Here is an 18,058-nt window from a genome sequence, read left to right as displayed (position 1 = left end):
GTTCATTTGTCAATGGACATTTGGGTTGTTTCTCCCTTTCGTTTTTGTTTTTTTTCAAATAAGTTTATTTATTTATTTATTTTTGGCTGCATTGGGTCATCGTTGCTGCACCTGGCCTTTTCTCTAGTTGCGGTGAGCGAGGGCTACTCTTTGTTGCAGTGCACGGGCTTCTCATTGCGGTGGCTTCTTCTGTTGTGGAGCACGGGCTCTAGGTGCACGGGCTTCAGTAGTTATGGCTCAGGGGCTCTAGAGCGCAGGCTCAGTAGTCGTGGCACACGGGCTTAGCTGCTCCGCGGCATGTGGGATCTTCCCGGACCAGGGCTCGAACCCGTGTTCCCTGCACTGGCAGGTGGATTCTTAACCACTGTGCCACCAGGGAAATCCCTGTTTCTCTCTTTTGACTATTGTTTATAAAGCTGCTATGGACCATGGTGTACAGAAATCTCTTTTGAGTCCCTGCGGTCAATTTCTTTGAGTATATACTTGTTACGTGAAAAACTGGGTTCACCTCTTGGTGAGTATCGAGCCAAAAGACACAACCAAGCTGAAAATCCGGAGAAGGAAGGATTTATTATTACTTACAGTAAGTAAGGAGACCACTGGGGATCTTTCCCAAAGCAGTGTCTCCCCAAACAGCAAAATCAGGCAAGTTTTAAACCAAGGGCACATGCATATTCATGAAGGGGTTTGAGCGGTCAACAGAGTCCAAGCTTTAGTTGATTGAAGTCACTAAAGGGTCAGAAAAGGTCAACATCATCATCCCTTAGGTTCCAGTTGATGTAATGGTAGAGCGTTTCAGGCCAATCTTTACCACTGAAACAGAATTGGGAATCTTTACAACTGATTTATAATCTTTGCTATTGTTACATCTTGTGCCTAATACTGAGACCTGTTCAAGGACAAGCCTGTGGCCAGGCTTAGATCACAGAATGTCTTAGGTCAAAAATGACGACTCTTATGTCAAGAAAGCTATGTCTGGTTCTCTTTCTCTGGGGACCCCCTACCCTATCTTCTTACATACCCAGAAGTGGAATTGCTGGATCATATGGTAATTCTATGTTTAATTTTTTGAGGAACCACCTTATGGTTTCCACAGCAGCTCCACCATTTTGCATCCCCACCAACAATGCACATGGGTTCCAATTTCTCCTCATCCTTGCCAACACTTGTTATTTTGCATTATTTTTTAAAATGTGAGATGTTAAATAGAAAATTTTTAAATAAGTTACCAGTGATCAAGAAATTCAGATTTTCAACAGATTTGGTAATCCTATAATTTCATTTACACACACCACATACTGCATACATCATTCCAGGGGGCCAGCTGTGCTCATGGTGAAGAGGAAGCAGGTTCCTCTTGCTAATGAGGTGGTTTGGATAAAAAGCCCCAGGCTATTCCATTTGTGTGTGTGTGTGTGTGTGCGTGCGTGTATGTGTATGTGTGTGTATGTTTAATTTTTTATTATGAAGTCTAAGAGGCTTGCTCTGGTCTCTACTATTAACTTCTTTTTGATAACCTTTTTTATCATATATGTTTGATCTTGGGATGAAGGTCTGTTTTATCTTTTGATGTTTTGATGAACTGAAGAAGATAACTGGTCTAGGGTGCTCAATCTAACCCTCTGTATGTAATTATGTTTGTAACTAACTCTTATTATTAGTAAGTCTCATTCTTGATAAACCAGTGTAAATTCAGTAGCCTAGATACTTCATCATCTTTTTGCCTTTTTCTCCTTTCACTGATTTCTATTTAGCTGCAACCCTCCTAGTTCCCAGTTTCAATGAACCTGTTTTTACTGTGGTGCTCTACCAGTAGCTCTGTGTTCCTTATTGTACTGCACTGATTTTGTTTTATTACTTAAAAACTGATTCAGTCATTTGAATAGGTGAGATGTATACACATATAGATAGACAGATAGATAGTACAAAATTCAAAAGTCAAAAAAAGAGTAATTAGGACTTCCCTGGTGGTGCAGTGGTTAAGAATCCACCCGCCAGTGCAGGGGACACGGGTTCAATCCCTTGTCTGGGAAGATCCCACATGCCGCGGAGCACCTAAGCCTGTGTGCCACAACTACTGAGCCGGCACGTCACAACTACTGAAGCCTGCGTGCCCTAGAGCCTGCATTCCACAACAAGAGAAGCCACCGCAATGAGAAGCCTGTGCACCACAACGAAGAGTAGCCTGCTCGCCGCAACTAGAGAATGCCCGCGCGCAGAAACAAAGACCCAATGCAACCAAAATAAATAAACAAGTAAATAAATAAATAAAATAAATTAGAAAGTTCACACTGAGCTTTAAAAAAAAAGATAATTGTTATACTTCTGCTTTTCTTCATCCTTTCATATCCAGTTTTAATTATTATTGTTAGTTCCCTTTATATCTTTAAATGTGCTTAGATATCTGTTTCTAGGTTTATCAGATTTAAAAGGTATCTTAAGATTTACAGCTATAAAAGTTGAAGAAACCCATGTGCTTAACCCTCCCACTTTCTTGCCGTCTGTGTCTCCATACTTGTTAGCTATATTATTTCTTGGTTCCCTTTTAATTGTTCATTTCCAGTTCCTTCACTTGCTTTTTGCAATCTTATCCTCTGTATTCAGCAAGGTTCACATCCTTGTTGCTGTTTTTGAAATTACCTTCACTTCTGAGGTGGTGGTGTTTTTTTTTTAATACTTTCTTTCCTGAGCTCTGCCAGTGCCGTCTCCTCCAGTTGCTTCATCATCTCTTCTTTGAACTATAGCATCCTTGCTTTGATCTCTTGCTTTAAAATTCATTAAGCCCTTTGAGTCCTTTGCTGTTCATGATTATCATCTGTTTCATGTTAATTTTTGTGGTTTTTTTGGTGAGTGCCTTTTATCTAATATTTGTTTTCCTTGTTCCCTGCCTCCCCCCTCCCACTTTTCTGTAATATATTTATATAGGTCCGGTGCTATTTATTTTTTTACTATAACTCCCCTTCAAGTGAAGTGAGTTCTTCCTGGTCAAGCTATTTGTTGGAGTTCTGCATGGAGAGGGCACTAGAGTAGAATTCCAGACTGGCAGGAAGTCCTTTAAGGTCATTAGCGAAGCTCCTTAGGACAAGGGTTTTGTGTGAGTGAATCGTTTTAGTTTTTTCCTCTTCCCGGCAGATGGAGCTTGGCAGCTGCAGAGTTGCAAAGATGGCATGTCTGTGTGTTTCCCTGGTCCATTCCCTGCTTCTCCTTGGTGCCAGTGGTACCATGGAGGCTCCCAGAGCCAGCCCTTACATCACAGTCCCAGTGTTCAACAGAAGGTGTTGTTGGTTCTGCCTTCAAGGTGCATGACCCTCTCTGGAGGACTCAGAGCGCTGCCAGCTCTCTTCCCCTGAGACCTCAGTCCCAGGCCTTCTCTATTGACTTGAACCCTCTGTGTCTTCTCGGCACTTGCCGTTTCTTCATTGACACGATGGGTTCCTACTCTGAACACCTTTGCCAGAGGGCTTGTTCTGCCACTGGATTGCTCAGCCCAGAAATGCTGGCAAGTGAATGCCCTTAGGAGCAGCCCTCAACCAATGGGACAGCCCTGAGGGGTAGGGGAGCAAAATTTCCCACCCCAAAATGCGTCTCTTTGGCATTAAGATTAATTTAACCTGATTATTTTTAAGAAACAGAAACCTCAAGAAGTCTTTCTTTTTACCTCCCCCTTAGCTACCTAGAGAATTTAGATTAAGGGCCTGGAATAGAGCTAATGCCAGAGATACCTGCAGAGAATATGAGCTGAGTGTGGTGGGGGAAACGTGCAGGACCTTAGTGATCAGAGTCCGTTGTGTGTCCCATTGTCTCTGCATGACCCAGGAAACATTTGTTTACCAAATATTTGTTTTTTTCTATCTCCAAGTAGAATTGCCTTCCTCTCCTTTGAAGTCCCAAACCACAACCCCCGACATGCTCTTTCGTTTTTAGCTGAAGAAGCTGAAATTTAAGGTGGGGATTTTGGCCATTTTGGCAAATTACTCAGTTTTCCCAGGTCTCTCCCAAGTATACATGTTATTAAACTTTTGTTTGATTTTCTCCTGTTAATCTGTCTCATGTCAATTTAATTCTTAGACCAGCCAGAAGAACCTAAAAGGGTACAGAAGAGGAAAATTTCTTCCTCCCTAACAGAGGCATGCTAAGCCCATTGGAGCCCCAAATGCCAACAAGAATGACATGTTCGTTAATGTGTGTGCCTCTCTCAAAAATTGTTTTTAATGTATGAAGAAGAGCAGATGATTCTTCTCCTTAGTCATCTAACATGATACATCATATTTACGCATTCTCTATTGACCATCCTTGCATTCCTGGAATGATATGCTATTTTAAAGTGTGCTATTGAATTTCATTAGCTTAATATTTTATTTAAGATTTTTAAAACAATATTCGTAAGTGAAATGAATCTCTAGCTTTCTCTTTTCATGCTACCTTTATCAGGTTTAAGTATCAGTATTCTCCTTGCTTAATAAATAGAATTTGATAGTTTTCCTTCTTCTTATGCTCTGGAATAGTTTAAGAAACATCAGGATTATTGGACATTGCCTGTGAAAACTTCAGGACCTGGTACTCTTTTCTTTTTTGGTGGTAGTGGTGGTGAGAAAGCTCTTTTACAACTTTCTCTATTTCTCCTATGAAAATTAGTCTATTAGATGTTTTCTATTTGGGTCACTTTGGTAAATTATTTTTTCCTAGAAAATGACTCATAAAATCCCAGTATTTAAGTGTTGACAACTAATTCAAAATTTTTTGAAAACTCTGTCAGAACTTGCCAGCAGGCTAGATATGGCCTGTAGACTACCATTTTGCAACCCCTGATTATAGTCAGAGGATTTTAGACCTGAAAGAGGCCATATAGATCCTGTACCAGGGGTTGCAAATAGGTAACATGCTCACAGGTAACACGGTTGTGTGAGGTGAGGACTTTGGTGAATTGAAGAGCCCATTCCCCAACTAAAGATAAAGAAGTTAAGTTTTCACAATATGTTAACCAAAACACCATGTAGGTCAAATAAAGCAGTCTGCAAACTCAGTTTGGCCCATGGGTGGCTGGTTCGTGGCCTCTGCCAGTTTAACCCCACTTCCTGCCATACCTCCTAGGCGTCTCACTTTCCAGCCACATTTTATGCTCCCTGAACAAGCCCTGCCCTTTCTTCATGTATCTTTATAGCTTTATTCTAGTGAGACGACCACAGCTGGAGACAGATGAAGTTGGGAGTGTCTACTTTTGAGGTTCCATCAGGTTTTTGTTCTACCTACCGGCATCCTCTAATGCCCCTCATTAGCCTGGTCCTCTCCATGTCACTTGGATCCTGAGGCAACTCAGGGGCAACTTAGGGGACTGGTGGGACACCCCCCTGTCCATATCTACGTCCTACTGTCTCTTTGGCTTTCCCCATGTCCAGTAGTCATTTCTCTCTGAAACCCTCTAAACATTTGTAGTAGGGGATCTTCTTAGATTTTCTTCCTCAAGTCTAGGTCTGGGGTTGGGGAGGCAACCACACTGCTTCTCTCTCTTACTCTCTTTTTCTGAAACGTTTTCTTCCTGTTTCTTCTTGAGTTCTTTACATCTTTTCTCCAGGTAAGGGGGGAAAAACCAGTTCTATCTCTTCTCACCTCTGTAAGTGATTAGTGTCTCATCCCAGGACTGGTGGCCTTTGAATTTAGCAATTTAGAGCCTGAATATTTCTTCCCAGCTGTCCAGCTGTCCTCACTGTATTCAGTACCCTTCCTTGGCTATCAGTCTGGGGGGGCTTAGCTGGATAAGAATGGCACATCAGGCGGTAACTTGAAATCACAGTTTTTCACTGAGGATTCTAGTACAAGAGCAAGATGGGATTTTCAGCTGCCATCTTTGATCTAGTAGAAAAAAGTACTTTATAACCTATATGCTTCACTTTTGGAAGGACCTCAGAGTCCTTGAGTTCCAGTCACCAAATACCTTTTAACACTTGGTACCCCGTTTGGTTGAGGACTTCCAGTTTGCTGAGTGTTCCTGATTTGCTGGTTTAACAAGGTTTATAGGATAGTGCCAGGCACCTACACTCCAGGCTCATCTCCAATTTCGAAGCCTCAGAGTGGTCCCCAGGCTGAGGTTTTGGATGTCCTCACGCCAAGCCCAGAAGCCTCCTACTCTCTTTAAGCTGGCCCTGTGACTCTGGCAGTCATTTAGCTACTTTGAGCCTTAGCCGCATGCAGGGAGTGGGTGTGAAGTCCCTCACCTTATAATAGTTGTGAGGATTAATTAAGATAATACCTCTGAGTGTGCACTAAACGTTAGATTCCCAGATTCCAGTTACTTCCCACTGCCCTCTCTTCCTTCCAGACTCTTCCAGTGTGACATAAGGAGGTTCTGAGAATAGATTTGTTAGAACGAGGCTTCCAGCCACTGTTGGTTGGGGATAAGGAATGGAGAGGAGCTCTTACCTTGCCACTGAGGGAAACTTTGTTTCTAGTATAACTGGATTCTTGGGGAAAGACTTGTGGTCCTACCCTTGAAAAGCAAAGGGGCTGTTGTGCCATTTGCCAGCTCAGGAACCATGAAGAGATATATGGTGTCCCATTCCTGGCAGATCCTGAAGAAGGAATTGGTGAGGAGTGTCAAGGACCCCGGGAGGGAATAGTGGAAGACTGAACAAACAGGTACTTTCAGGAAAGGAGAGGCAGGTGGAGGAGGCGGCCTCGGATAAACGTGGCCACCCTGTACCTTTTGGAGTCACAAAGGAAAGACTGAATTCTGACCCCTGCCCTGTAGCCTACTCTGCCCTTGGCATTGGCTACACTTTGAGCCCCTGAGGACTGCTCTGTACTCACCCTTCTTGCTATTAGGAGAGTCAGAGAGAATAAGGCCCAGCATCAGGGTAGAGTAATAGGTTAAACTTAAGGACTCTGGAGCCAGACTTCCTGGGTTTAAATCCCTATCACCTATTAGTCGTGCGGCTAATATTAGTATTAGGCAAGTTACTTGATTTGCTGTGCCTGTTTTCTCTTCTGTAAAGGGTGATGATAGCAGTACCTACTGCACTGATTTGTTATTGAGGATTAAATAAGTCAATACATATAATAGGCTTAGAATAGAGCCTGATAATGGCAAATTGTATTCAATAAATATTAATTTTATTAATAAAGCTTTTCCCCATATTTCCTTTAGATATGTAATTTTTAAAAAATATTATAGTTACAGGTAGAGCACCTCACCATCTCACTCCCTTTCTCCTCACTGGCAACAACTTTCCTGAGATTGATAGGTACCCTTCCTGTCTATATTTTAAAATTTTTATTATATCTGTGTGTATCCATAAGAACCTGCAGTATGCGGCACATTTTAAAAAATGGTGTCATAAATGGCATCTCATTTCACCTTTTTTCCACTCAAAATTGTGTGAGCTTTACCCCCATTGACACACTCTAGTGCCATGTCCAGTCCCGTGACTCTACCTGATGTATTTTTCTTATTTGTCCCTAAAACGTCTTTTACAGCTTGTTATTATGAACCAGGAGCCAATCAAGGTTCATATTTTCCATTTGTTTGTATGTCTCTCTCTTTTTTTTTTTTTTTTTGCGATATGCAGACCTCTCACTCTTGTGGCCTCTCCCGTTGCGGAGCACAGGCTCTGGACGCGCAGGCTCAGCGGCCATGGCTCACGGGCCCAGCCGCTCCGCAGCATGTAGGATCTTCCCAGACTGGGGCACGAACCCGTGTCCCCTGCATCGGCAGGCGGACTCTCAACCACTGCGCCACCAGGGAAGCCCATGTCTCTCTTTTTTTAAAAATAAATTTATTTATTTGGCTGTATTGGGTCTTTGTTGTTGTGCGTGGGCTTTCTCTAGTTGCGGCGAGCGAGGGCTGCTCTTCATTGTGGTGCGTGGGCTTCTCATTGTGGTGACTTCTCTTGTGGAGCACAGGCTCTAGGTGTGCAGGCTCAGTAGTTGTGGCTAGCGGGCTCTAGAGTGCAGGCTCATTAGTTGTGGTGCACGGGCTTAGTTTTTCCACGGCATGTGGGATCTTCCCAGACTAGGGCTCAAACCCATGTCCCCTGCATTGGCAGGTGTATTCCCAACAACTGCGCCACCAGGGAAGCCCTGTTTGTATGTCTCTTGAGTATTAGTCTAGAACAGCCCCCTCACTTTGTTTTTTTCCTCATGCAACTGACCTTTATTTTAAATAAATTTATTTATTTATTTCTTATTTATTTTTGGCTGTGTTGGGTCTTCGTTGCTGTGCGCGGGCTTTCTCTAGTTGCAGCGAGTGGGGGCTACTCTTCGTTGCAGCACGCGGGCTTCTCATTGCCATGGCTTCTCTTGTGGCGGAGCACGGGCTCTAGGTGTGCAGGCTTCAGTAGTTGTGGCACGTGGGCTCTAGAGCTCAGGCTCAGTAGTTGTGGTGCACAGGCTTAGTTGCTCCGCGGCATGTGGGATCTTCCCAGACCAGGGCTCAAACCTGTGTCCCCTGCTTTGGCAGGCGGATTCTTAACCACTGCACCACCAGGGAAGCCCTTGCAACTGACTTTTTGAAGAAACTGGGTTAGCTGACTTGTAGATTGTTTTACATTCTGGATTTGTCTCTTTGGTGTTGAACTTGTTTCCCTGTCCCTTCTATTTACTTGGCAGGTGGAGGGTGACTGCCCTTACTCCTCAATTCATATTGGGATGGAGAGGCTGATTTGTTCTCAGCTCCAATTCCAAATTCCCAGGGAAAAGATAGGATGGCTTATCTTGGATTAGGTGTTATATTAGTTTTCTTTTGACTGCTGTACCACAATTTAGTGGCTTAAAACAGCACACATTGGGACTTCTCTGATGGTCCAGTGGTTGAGACTCCGTGCTTCCAGTGCAGGGGACACAGGTTCGATCCCTGGTTGGGGAATTAATATCTTGCATGCTGCACGGCATGGCCAAAAAATAAATTAAAACAAACAAACAAACAAACACACATTATCTTCTGGAGGCTAGAAGTCTGGCACGGGTTCAAATCCAGGTGTTAGCAGGGCTGTGTTCCTTTCTCGAGGGTGGAGGGAAGAATTCATTTCCTTGACTTTCTGTCTTCTACAGACCACCACATTCCTTGACTCATGGCCCTTTCTCTGCCTTCAAAGCCAGCATTGTTGCATCTCTCTGCCCATTCTTCCCTCAGATGCATCTGATTCCATCATGCAGGCTCTTTACATCACCCCTCATGGCGTGCCGTTACTTGTGCACATTATTTTCTGGACCCAAGTGAAGGACTTCACAGTTAACTAAAGCTGTGCTGGTGAATGCTTTAATAGGCTCCTGGGGAGGGATATGCCCCCATTTGTAGTAGTTGCCAGTTTCTGTGGCATAAATACTCCCACCATGGCCAATTTCAAGCTACCAATATGATTTCAACAGGCTTGAAAACTTCCTAAAGATGTAACTATGGTTCCAGCAACAACACTGCATTTAATCCTATTATATTTCACCTTGTTCACACTATCCAGCCTGCTGTTGACTGTTGAAAACAGATGGTTTCCACAGATCTTGTTTGTTTTGTTTCCACAGGGGCTGTACCAGCTCACCATGGATATCATTAGGATGAACCGAGTGTGTAGAATGTTCCGCCAAGGCCTCAGGGGACTTCGGGAATATCAGATCATTGAGACTGCTCACAGAAAGCACCCTATCTTCTCTTTCTGGGATGTAAGCTGCTGGGCTTAGCAGGTTTATACACAGTTTAAAGGGGTCGAATAAATAGCACCTCACTTCCCAGCCCAAGTTCTGAATCAACTGAGAGAGAAGACAAAGGGTAAAGCAGATGGGAGACTGAGCTGTCGCTTTTATTAATGACAAAACTTATATTGGAGAAGCTGACGGGTGTCATTAAGCCAGAGGGTTACCTAATACTAAATCCCAGAGTTGGACAGCCTTATCGACGACCCTAGTCACAGGCAGTGCTGGACCAAGGCAGGCATTCACTGCAGTAGCAGGGTCTCCTGCCCTACACTCACAGCAGGGAAGGGCAGAGCAGAATGTGGGCTTGGAGGGATGGAGAAGGGGATGATCATGCCCGGTTTCTCCTTCCAAATTCACCAAAGAGTTTAAGTCACTCCTTCCCAGTGTGAAAGGAGAGGGGCTAGTAGTGTTCTGCTAGTACAACTCCCTTCACGTAGAGAGAAACATCAAGAGTGGGGAAGAAGCCATCTCCATTCCAAGGGTGATCAAAACAGCCAGAAGAAATCCAGGAGCCACAATGGAGCCAGGATTTCCCGAATACCTACCAACTGTTCATCTTCTCTGCCTTCTTTCCTGTCCCCCCCCACCTAGACAAGAAGGGAACATTTGCAGGGCCTCTCTGGTGACCTTGCTTTCTAGATTTTCTGGAAGGTCCCAATTTCAAATATTTTATCCCAGTGGTAGATCCTGAGCCCCTTTTTGGCTCAGAAAAGTTGATCACCCTTCTGTTAACTTGTTCTGGGTCCCCAAGGGTGTCTTCATTACTATCCAGGGCTCCAAAGTTTCCCCAGCCAATAACTAGACAAACCCTGCCCAGATTCCTATTGTGCCAGCCGCGCCTCCCCACTGCATCCAGCGATTGCCTCGAAAATATTTCCCAGAATGGTTTCTGAAGCCTAGCAGCCAAGGAGAGGGGCGTGGAGGGGTGGTGATGGGGAAAGGAAGGTGTCTTAGGTTGGTTTCTAAGGGACCAGCAGCTAATGTAACTGTGTATATGTGGCTGAGTTTAAGACGAAGCAGGGAGTAGGCACCTGGGGGCAGCTTGAGGGGAAGGGCTTGCCCCATCTAAAGACATTCAAATTCATATATTTTTAAGGCATTTTGGTGGCCAAACCAAACAAATCTGCAGCCAGATTCTGCCCTGTTATTGGGCCGTGAGATGAGAAGGGTTGGAGCAGGAGCCTCGTAACCTCAGGAGGGACCTTCTGACTCAGGGTGTCACGCAGTGGTGAAGCGAAGGGCCCTGGAGACCAGGAGTCTGTGGTTACCAGGAGACCTGGGTTGGTGCCTGGGCAGCTGGAAGCTGAAGACCAGAGTCAGGCTTGTCATCACGGGAGTGTGAGGCTAAACCTAACAACATCCTGCTTTGTCAGGATGGCCTTGAGCGGAGCAGAGCTTCTCAGGGACAGCCTATGGGGGTCATATGGCTTCCGGGCAGGGAGCCGGGGGGTTGGGGCATAGTGTCGGGCAGAGAGAGCCGTAGACTGGTTTTCAGTGGAGTATGTGAATCCAGATCTTTCTGAACATCACGTCTTTCTTTCATTGGCCTCTCTGAGAAGCACCACATGGATGTATAAACTATAAATGGAGGGAGGGGACAGGGAACCGAGTGGGCTCTGGGGAAGGATGTGAGGTGTGCCCAGAGAGATGAATGGGGGTCCTGGTTTGCCCCAGGATGCTGTTCAGGGCCTTGTTTGTCCCTTTCCTCCCCTGCTACTCCCCCCTACATATCTTTTTCCTCTCTCTCTGCCCCTTTCTCTACCCTTTCCACATCCTCTCTGCATCTGGTAGGAAACAGGGTTGAATTAGTTCATCCCTAAGACCTCTTCTTCCTGGCCATCCTTCAGATGAGGACCATTTCCTCACTGTGTGATTTTTGGGCAACTTCCTTCACCCACTTCAGGTCCTCAGTGGAGCTGCTCAGTAGTACCTGCTTTGTCCTGATGATGAAATGGAATAAGATAAGCCATGCCGGGCTTCCCTGGTGGCGCAGTGGTTGAGAGTCCGCCTGCCGATGCAGGGGACACGGGTTCGTGCCCTGGTCCGGGAGGATCGCACATGCCGCGGAGTGGCTGGGCCCGTGAGCCATGGCCGCTGAACCTGCGCGTCCGGAGCCTGTGCTCTGCAACGGGAGAGGCCACAACAGTGAGAGGCCCGCGTACCGCAAAAAAAAAACAAAACGATAAGCCATGCCTGGCTCATTATAGGCACTTAATGAAGGTTGGCTTTATTTGTTCCTTCCTCTTTATCCCTCTTTCTTTTCTCTATACTTTCCTTTTTTTTTTTTTTTGCTTCTTTTCTCTCTTCCTTTTCTCTCTCCATCCTTCTTCTCTTTATCCTCCTTTCCCTCTCCCCACCCCTGTCTTTCTCTGCCTCCATAATAATACATTGTCAATGCTGGGCCCAAGTCTTGTGTGGAGCTGGGGCTTTTGAGCGGAGGTGGACATGAGAGGCCCAGCTGGTAGGAGGTTTCCCAAGGCTTCCTGCCTACCACAGTGGCCCAGGTACACAGAAGGGTTTCAGTGCAAAATTCTAGAAACAGTCTTGCTGATTCTCCTTCCTCTCCTCAGCCCCCCTTCCTTTTTTTTCCCCCCAGAAAAAGAAACAAGGCCGAATCACATTTGATACTATGGACTTCATTGGAGAGTCGGTATGTATAGACAGCTCTGACCTTGCTGCTGGGATTTTTTTTTTTTTCTTGCATCATAGCCTGAAAGAAGCCCTGGGCTGGGTATCAGGATAGCTGGGTTCAGACCAGGTTCTGCCACCAACCCAGTGTGCCACCCTGAGCTAGCCACTTAGTTTCCTCACCTATAAAATAGCTGATCTTGGTGATCCCTTTCAGTTCTGGCATCCCAAGACTGTGAGCCTTCCCCCCACCACCACCCAGCCAACCCCCAAACCCATTGTTGCTTTATAGCTGAGCAGAACCAGCACGGGAGATCGCCTGTGCTTGGACCAGTGGGAAAACCGTAGAAGGCAAAGGAGAGGATGTGAGAGCCCCAGACAGAAGAGAAATAATCAGGGTGGTGGGAAAAGCACTGGCCTGTGTCTGAATTCTGGCTCTGCCCGAAACTTTCTGATAGATGCTGGGCACATCTGTCTCTCACCTGTGCTCAGGTGGCCACTCTGAGAAGGGAATGCCTTCATGTCATTTGCACTGTGTGATTTGTTCTCCGAATTTCAAGCATTATTATCTTCCTGGCTTCTCCCCACCAAATCCTGGATATTAAATTAAAATTTAAAATTTAATTTAAATTTTAAAGGGGCTTCCTTATTTATAGGGAAGATCTGAAGTTCTCACCAATGTAAACCTGACTTGACCCTGGCCTGGAGCAGCCATGCTGGGTTTTCTCTAGGAAAAGCAGGGCGAACAGAGCTTTATAACTGGTACCAGGACCACCTGTGCCACGCTGCTGCCTCCTTCTCCTTTGGAACCAAGGTGTGGCTTCTGCTGACTGCCTCCCCTGGGCATACTAATTTCTCATGCCGCATTATATATGAAGCACAGTAAAGTCCTCCAAATTCTGAGTTTTCTTCAGTTTTCGAGACCAGCTAGTGTCTGACACTGTGCCCTGAAGGTTACCCAAGTTTCACCCTTCAGACAGGAGAAACTAGGGGTCTCTCTGAGAGCCACAGAGCTCTGGAGATGGAGGCAATTCTGTGCGTAGCAACAGAAGGAGAGAGGCGAGTACAGAGGAAAAGTCCATCATATAGGCAAGGCCTCTCTGCCTTTTGAATGAGTTATCACTGGCTCTGTCTCCAGCACAGAGATGGAGAGTAGAGACCCGATTTAAAAACCTGCCCTTTGAGTGACTGCGAATGGGTACCAGGTTTCTTTCTAGGGTGATTAAAAGGTTCTAAAACCCACTGTGGTGATGTACTACTCTGTGAATACACTAAAAATTGATCTGTGCACTTTAAATGATGAAATCATTATGTTATGTGAATTACGTCTCGATCAAGCTGATACACACACACACATACACACACACACACACACACATTTATACATATATAAGCTGTCTCTCAGACAACACTGGAAAACTCAACTTCCATATAGTCTACTAATGCTAACCTTCTCAGAAAGAATCCTAAGAATTATAGAGGCTTAGAATCATAGACTCATTTATTATAGCATTTGTGAGACATTGGAAACAATGGGTACATTTCTAAAACATGGTTTAAAAAAAATATTGAGTGAAAAAAAGGCAAGTTGCATAAACGATGTCAGCAGTCTAACATTTATGCAAATAAAAATAAAACAATTCTATACATATTCTGTGGGCACACGTATAAGTATATAATAATATATATAAATGGTTAACTCTGGTGGTGGAGAGCAGGTCTGGGTTACTGGTGACATGGTACAAGGGGATTTTAACTATATATATTGTTCTGATTTTTAATGGAAAATAGTCATGTATTATGTGATTTTCAAAAATTTTATTTATGCATAAGAAAAAGGCAGGAAACAAGAATGCCTCATGTAAATGGCTTGTTCTGGGTGGTAGGATTATGGGCAGCCCCTCTTATTTTCCTTTACCCTTCCTGTATGCTAGATGAACACAATGAGGAGATGGCTGGCCTGAAGTGAGTGAGGGTGACAGCGTTGAGAAATGGTGTGTGAGAAACAGGCAGGGCTCTGTTTGAATACTATTCCTTTTTCCCCATTCCAGATATTTTTATGAGCTCCTAAGGTAGGCCTAGATCTGTGTCTGGTGGTGGGGAATACAGACAGCTGTCTGTATCTGCAGGTTCCACATCCGTGGATTCAACTGACCACGGATAGAAAATATTCAGAAAAGAAAAATTCCAGAAAGTTCCAAAAAGCAAAACTTGAATACTGCTTGCAGACAGCAACTAGTTATTGTATTTGCAACTATTTACATAGTATGTACATTGCGTTAGGTATTATAAGTAATCTAGGGATGATTTAAAGTATACAGGAGGATATGCAAATGCTACAGCATTTTAGATAAGGGACTTGAGCATCTGCAGATTTTGGTATTGGCAGGGGTCTTGGAACCAATCCTTCCTCCCCACCTTGTGGCTACTGAAGGACAAGGATGACTGTGCTAGGTTGTGTAACATTCGCACCTTCCCTTAAGGAGCTAATTAGGAGTTAAGGAGATGAAACTTACCCAGGAAGTTAATAACAAACTGTCACTTTTGTAGAAATCCACAGAAGGAGTCTCAAGGGTTAGGGGTGATTAGAAGGATTTCCTGGAGGAATTAGGGCCCTAAGTGGGCCTGAAAAATAAGTTTGGTTCATAGAAGCCAGAGGCATCTGTTTTGCCATAAATAGACCCTATGATAGAAATCCTAATGGGTTATTGATAGTAAGAGAGAGAAAGGAGAAAGATTGGATTCAGACCATAAAAAAGACCAGCACTTCCATAGCCCTTGCTCTGTGCCATGCACATTGTAAGCCCTTGACACGTATTAACCCTGCTATGTGTACGTATCGTTTCTGTTATCATCAGGTAGGGAAACAGGGGCTCCGGGAGAAGAGACTTGTGCCAGGACACACAAATGGGAAGTCACAGGACAAAGTTCAAACCCAGGCACCTGGCAGCAGAGCCTGTGTGCTTTTAACCACTGTGCTACACTGTCTTTCCGTCTGTTGTTGTGAAGATCAGAATTCTGCATCATGTCCCACTTTCCTTTTGCTTCTATGACAGTTACTGTTATGTAAGACTGCCGATGTTCATTCCTTCCTTCCATAAATATGTATTTTGTTGAGTGCCCACTACAGATGAGACATTATTCTAGAGTGGGAAACAAGGTAGACAAGGCCACTATCGTGTTTATATTGGAGCTTATATTCTAGACACCTTTGTCCGATGGAACTTTCTGTGACCATGGAAATGTTTAGTAGTCTGCATTATCCAAAACAGTAGCCAGCAGACACATGTAGCTACTGAACCCTTGTCGTTAGTGTGACTGAGGGGCTTATTTTTTATCTAATTTAATTTAAATTTAAGTAGCCACATGTGGCTGTTGGCTGCCATAGTGGACAGTGCAGTTCTACACGTGTGTGTGTGTGTGTGTGTGTGTGTGTGTGTGTGTGTGTGTGTGTGTGTGTGTGTGTGTGTGTGTGTGTGTGTGTGTGTGTGTGTGTAGGGTGGGGAAATGACAGATAATATCCACATTAACCAAAAAAGAATAAGGTCATTTCAGAAAGTATTAAATGCTTTGAAGAGAATGATTCATAGCTCACAGAGTGCTGGGAAGGGGGCCTGCTATTTTAGCTCAGATGATGCAGAAGGAACTCCCTGAGGATGTGGCACCATATGAGCTGAGAGCAGAATGAGGAGGAGGAGGCGGCAGCCATATCCATGTGAAAACCCAGGGGAAGAACATTCTGGGCAGAGGAAACAGCCCAAGCAAAGATCTAAAGACAGAAGTGAGCTTGGCATGTGCAAGAGATGGGTAGAAGGCTAGAGAATGAGGGGAGAGGCAGGAGGAAAGGTTGGAGGGCAGTAGGCAGGTAGGGAGTCAGACCATGTGGGGCCCCAGGCTGTGGTAGGAGTTAACATTTTCTCCTAAGTGCAACGGGCAGCCAGGGAGGGGTGTTAACAACTCACGGTGCCATTTCCCCGGCAGGTAGGCGTGGTGAGCGAATGGGTAGATCTGCCCGCCCCCTGGTCCACGAGTCCTGGCTGCTGAGGGTCAGCTAAGAGTCTCTGTAGGCTCTCTTTGTTCCTTAGGCTCCCGGAGAACGCTGAGGTATAGGCTGAGGCAGGGGAGGTCTCCCCTGATTGAAGTGTGTCAAAGGGCCCTTGGAGCCCAGGGAGCCCCACTATTGACTTGGGGGCGTGGTCAATGAACAGCAGAGGTGGTATGATCAGTAGCTGGGGATACAGGCCTTGGCAGGTAACAAATCTAGGTAATAATCCTGCCTGAATGTCGTCATCTGTCAAAGGGGATAATAATCGTGCGTCGCTTCTTTAGGTAAAGATTCAATGAGACGGCGTGTGTAAGTTGCCTATCCCGATGCCTGGCACACAGGAAGCACTCATTACATGTCAGCCACTATTGTATGGGGAGTGGGCAAGTGTGAAAGAAGGACTGTGGGGAGTTGCCTGCTAGCCCCTGGGGGAAACTGCTGGGCCCTCTGTGTCACTTTGGCTCTCTCTTTCCAGGAGCACTTCCCTCCAAGGGCCATTCAGATCACGCAGAAGAAGCCCGCTTGGAGGACAGAGCGCGAGATCCAGTCCCTCTGTAACCTCCTGCAGGTTCTGGATAGTTACCAGAACTACTCGGAGCCCCTGCAGCTGCTCCTGGCCAAGGTCATGCGCTTTGAACGGTCAGTGAGGGGCACATCCCTTGGCCCCTGGGCTGGGGCTGGGCTGGGCAGGGCAAGAAGGGCCCGGCTGCAAAGGCCACGGCGGGTCTACCAGCCCCTCTGTGGGGTGTCAGCCGTGAGAAACCTTCTGTCACTTCACCTTGGTGCTCACCGTTATGACTGCAGCCCACTGTGTCTCAGCCATTCATTGAGAATCTACCCAGAATTAAGGAGTCACTGAGTCTGGAGAGGATCTGGTTGGAACCTCAGAAAGGATCTAGTCTAATTCCCTCATTTTTCAGATAAGGAAACTGAGGCTCGGGGGGGGAAATTAGTCATCCTAGTTCACCCAGAAAATAAGTAGCAGAGCCGAGACTCAAATCCAGGCCCTAAAAGCCAGAAGGGATCACAGATGAGGTACTACATCCAGGTAGGAACAACTAGGGCAAGAGTCTGTGAACTTGGATGAGAAAAAATATTATATCTGTATTTTCATTAACCTCTGAAATTTATAATTTCCTTCAGTCATGAATGTAGGTAACAAACCACTGCATACTATTTATTTATTTGGCTGTGTCAGGTCTTAGTTGTGGCATGCAGGATCTTTCGTTGCAGCGTGCAGGCTTCCCTCTAGTTGTGGCACGCGGGCTTAGTTGCCCTGTGGCATGTGGGATCTTAGTTCCCTGACCAGGGATCGAACCCGCATCCCCTGCATTGGGAGGGGGATTCTTAACCACTGGACCACCTGGGAAGTCCCTGTATAATTTTTTTTATAAATAAAAAAATACAGGTATTATGACATATTCAAGTTGCTGCAGATTTCTCAAAAGATAATTTATATTTATCACGTCTTTGAAATGATGGTAGTTATTAGATCTGCTGCTGGCTCTTGTTTTTCAGTGCCTTAATAAAGAGGCACATATATTGCTATATCACAAACTTGGTTTTTTCTTAACTGTAATTCTAATGTATATTATTTTATACATTTAAAACATTGTTCTGTGAAACCTTCACCAGATTGTCAACTGGTCCGTGACACACACAAAAAGGGACCTTGTAAATCCCTTGTAGTAGAGAAGCCCAAGA

The 18,058-nt window shown here is 45.1% G+C and overlaps 1 protein-coding gene across 3 annotated transcripts in view; it reads left to right on the top strand.

Moving 5' to 3' along the window:
- The window catches only part of CNBD2 (cyclic nucleotide binding domain containing 2), a 59,674-nt gene that overhangs the window by 7,011 nt on the left and 34,605 nt on the right, over positions 1 to 18,058 (top strand). For all 3 annotated transcript variants that reach the window (XM_079943754.1, XM_079943756.1, XM_079943755.1), the window contains exons 3-5: positions 9,511 to 9,648; positions 12,278 to 12,331; positions 16,830 to 16,993. In XM_079943754.1, the coding sequence (XP_079799880.1) occupies positions 9,511 to 9,648; positions 12,278 to 12,331; positions 16,830 to 16,993 (356 nt within the window). The remainder of the gene's footprint in view (positions 1 to 9,510; positions 9,649 to 12,277; positions 12,332 to 16,829; positions 16,994 to 18,058) is intronic.

The sequence above is a fragment of the Stenella coeruleoalba genome (genome assembly GCF_951394435.1).
Source record: "Stenella coeruleoalba genome assembly, chromosome: 15".
NCBI lineage: Eukaryota > Metazoa > Chordata > Mammalia > Artiodactyla > Delphinidae > Stenella > Stenella coeruleoalba.
This window is presented reverse-complemented; position numbering and strand designations above follow the sequence as displayed.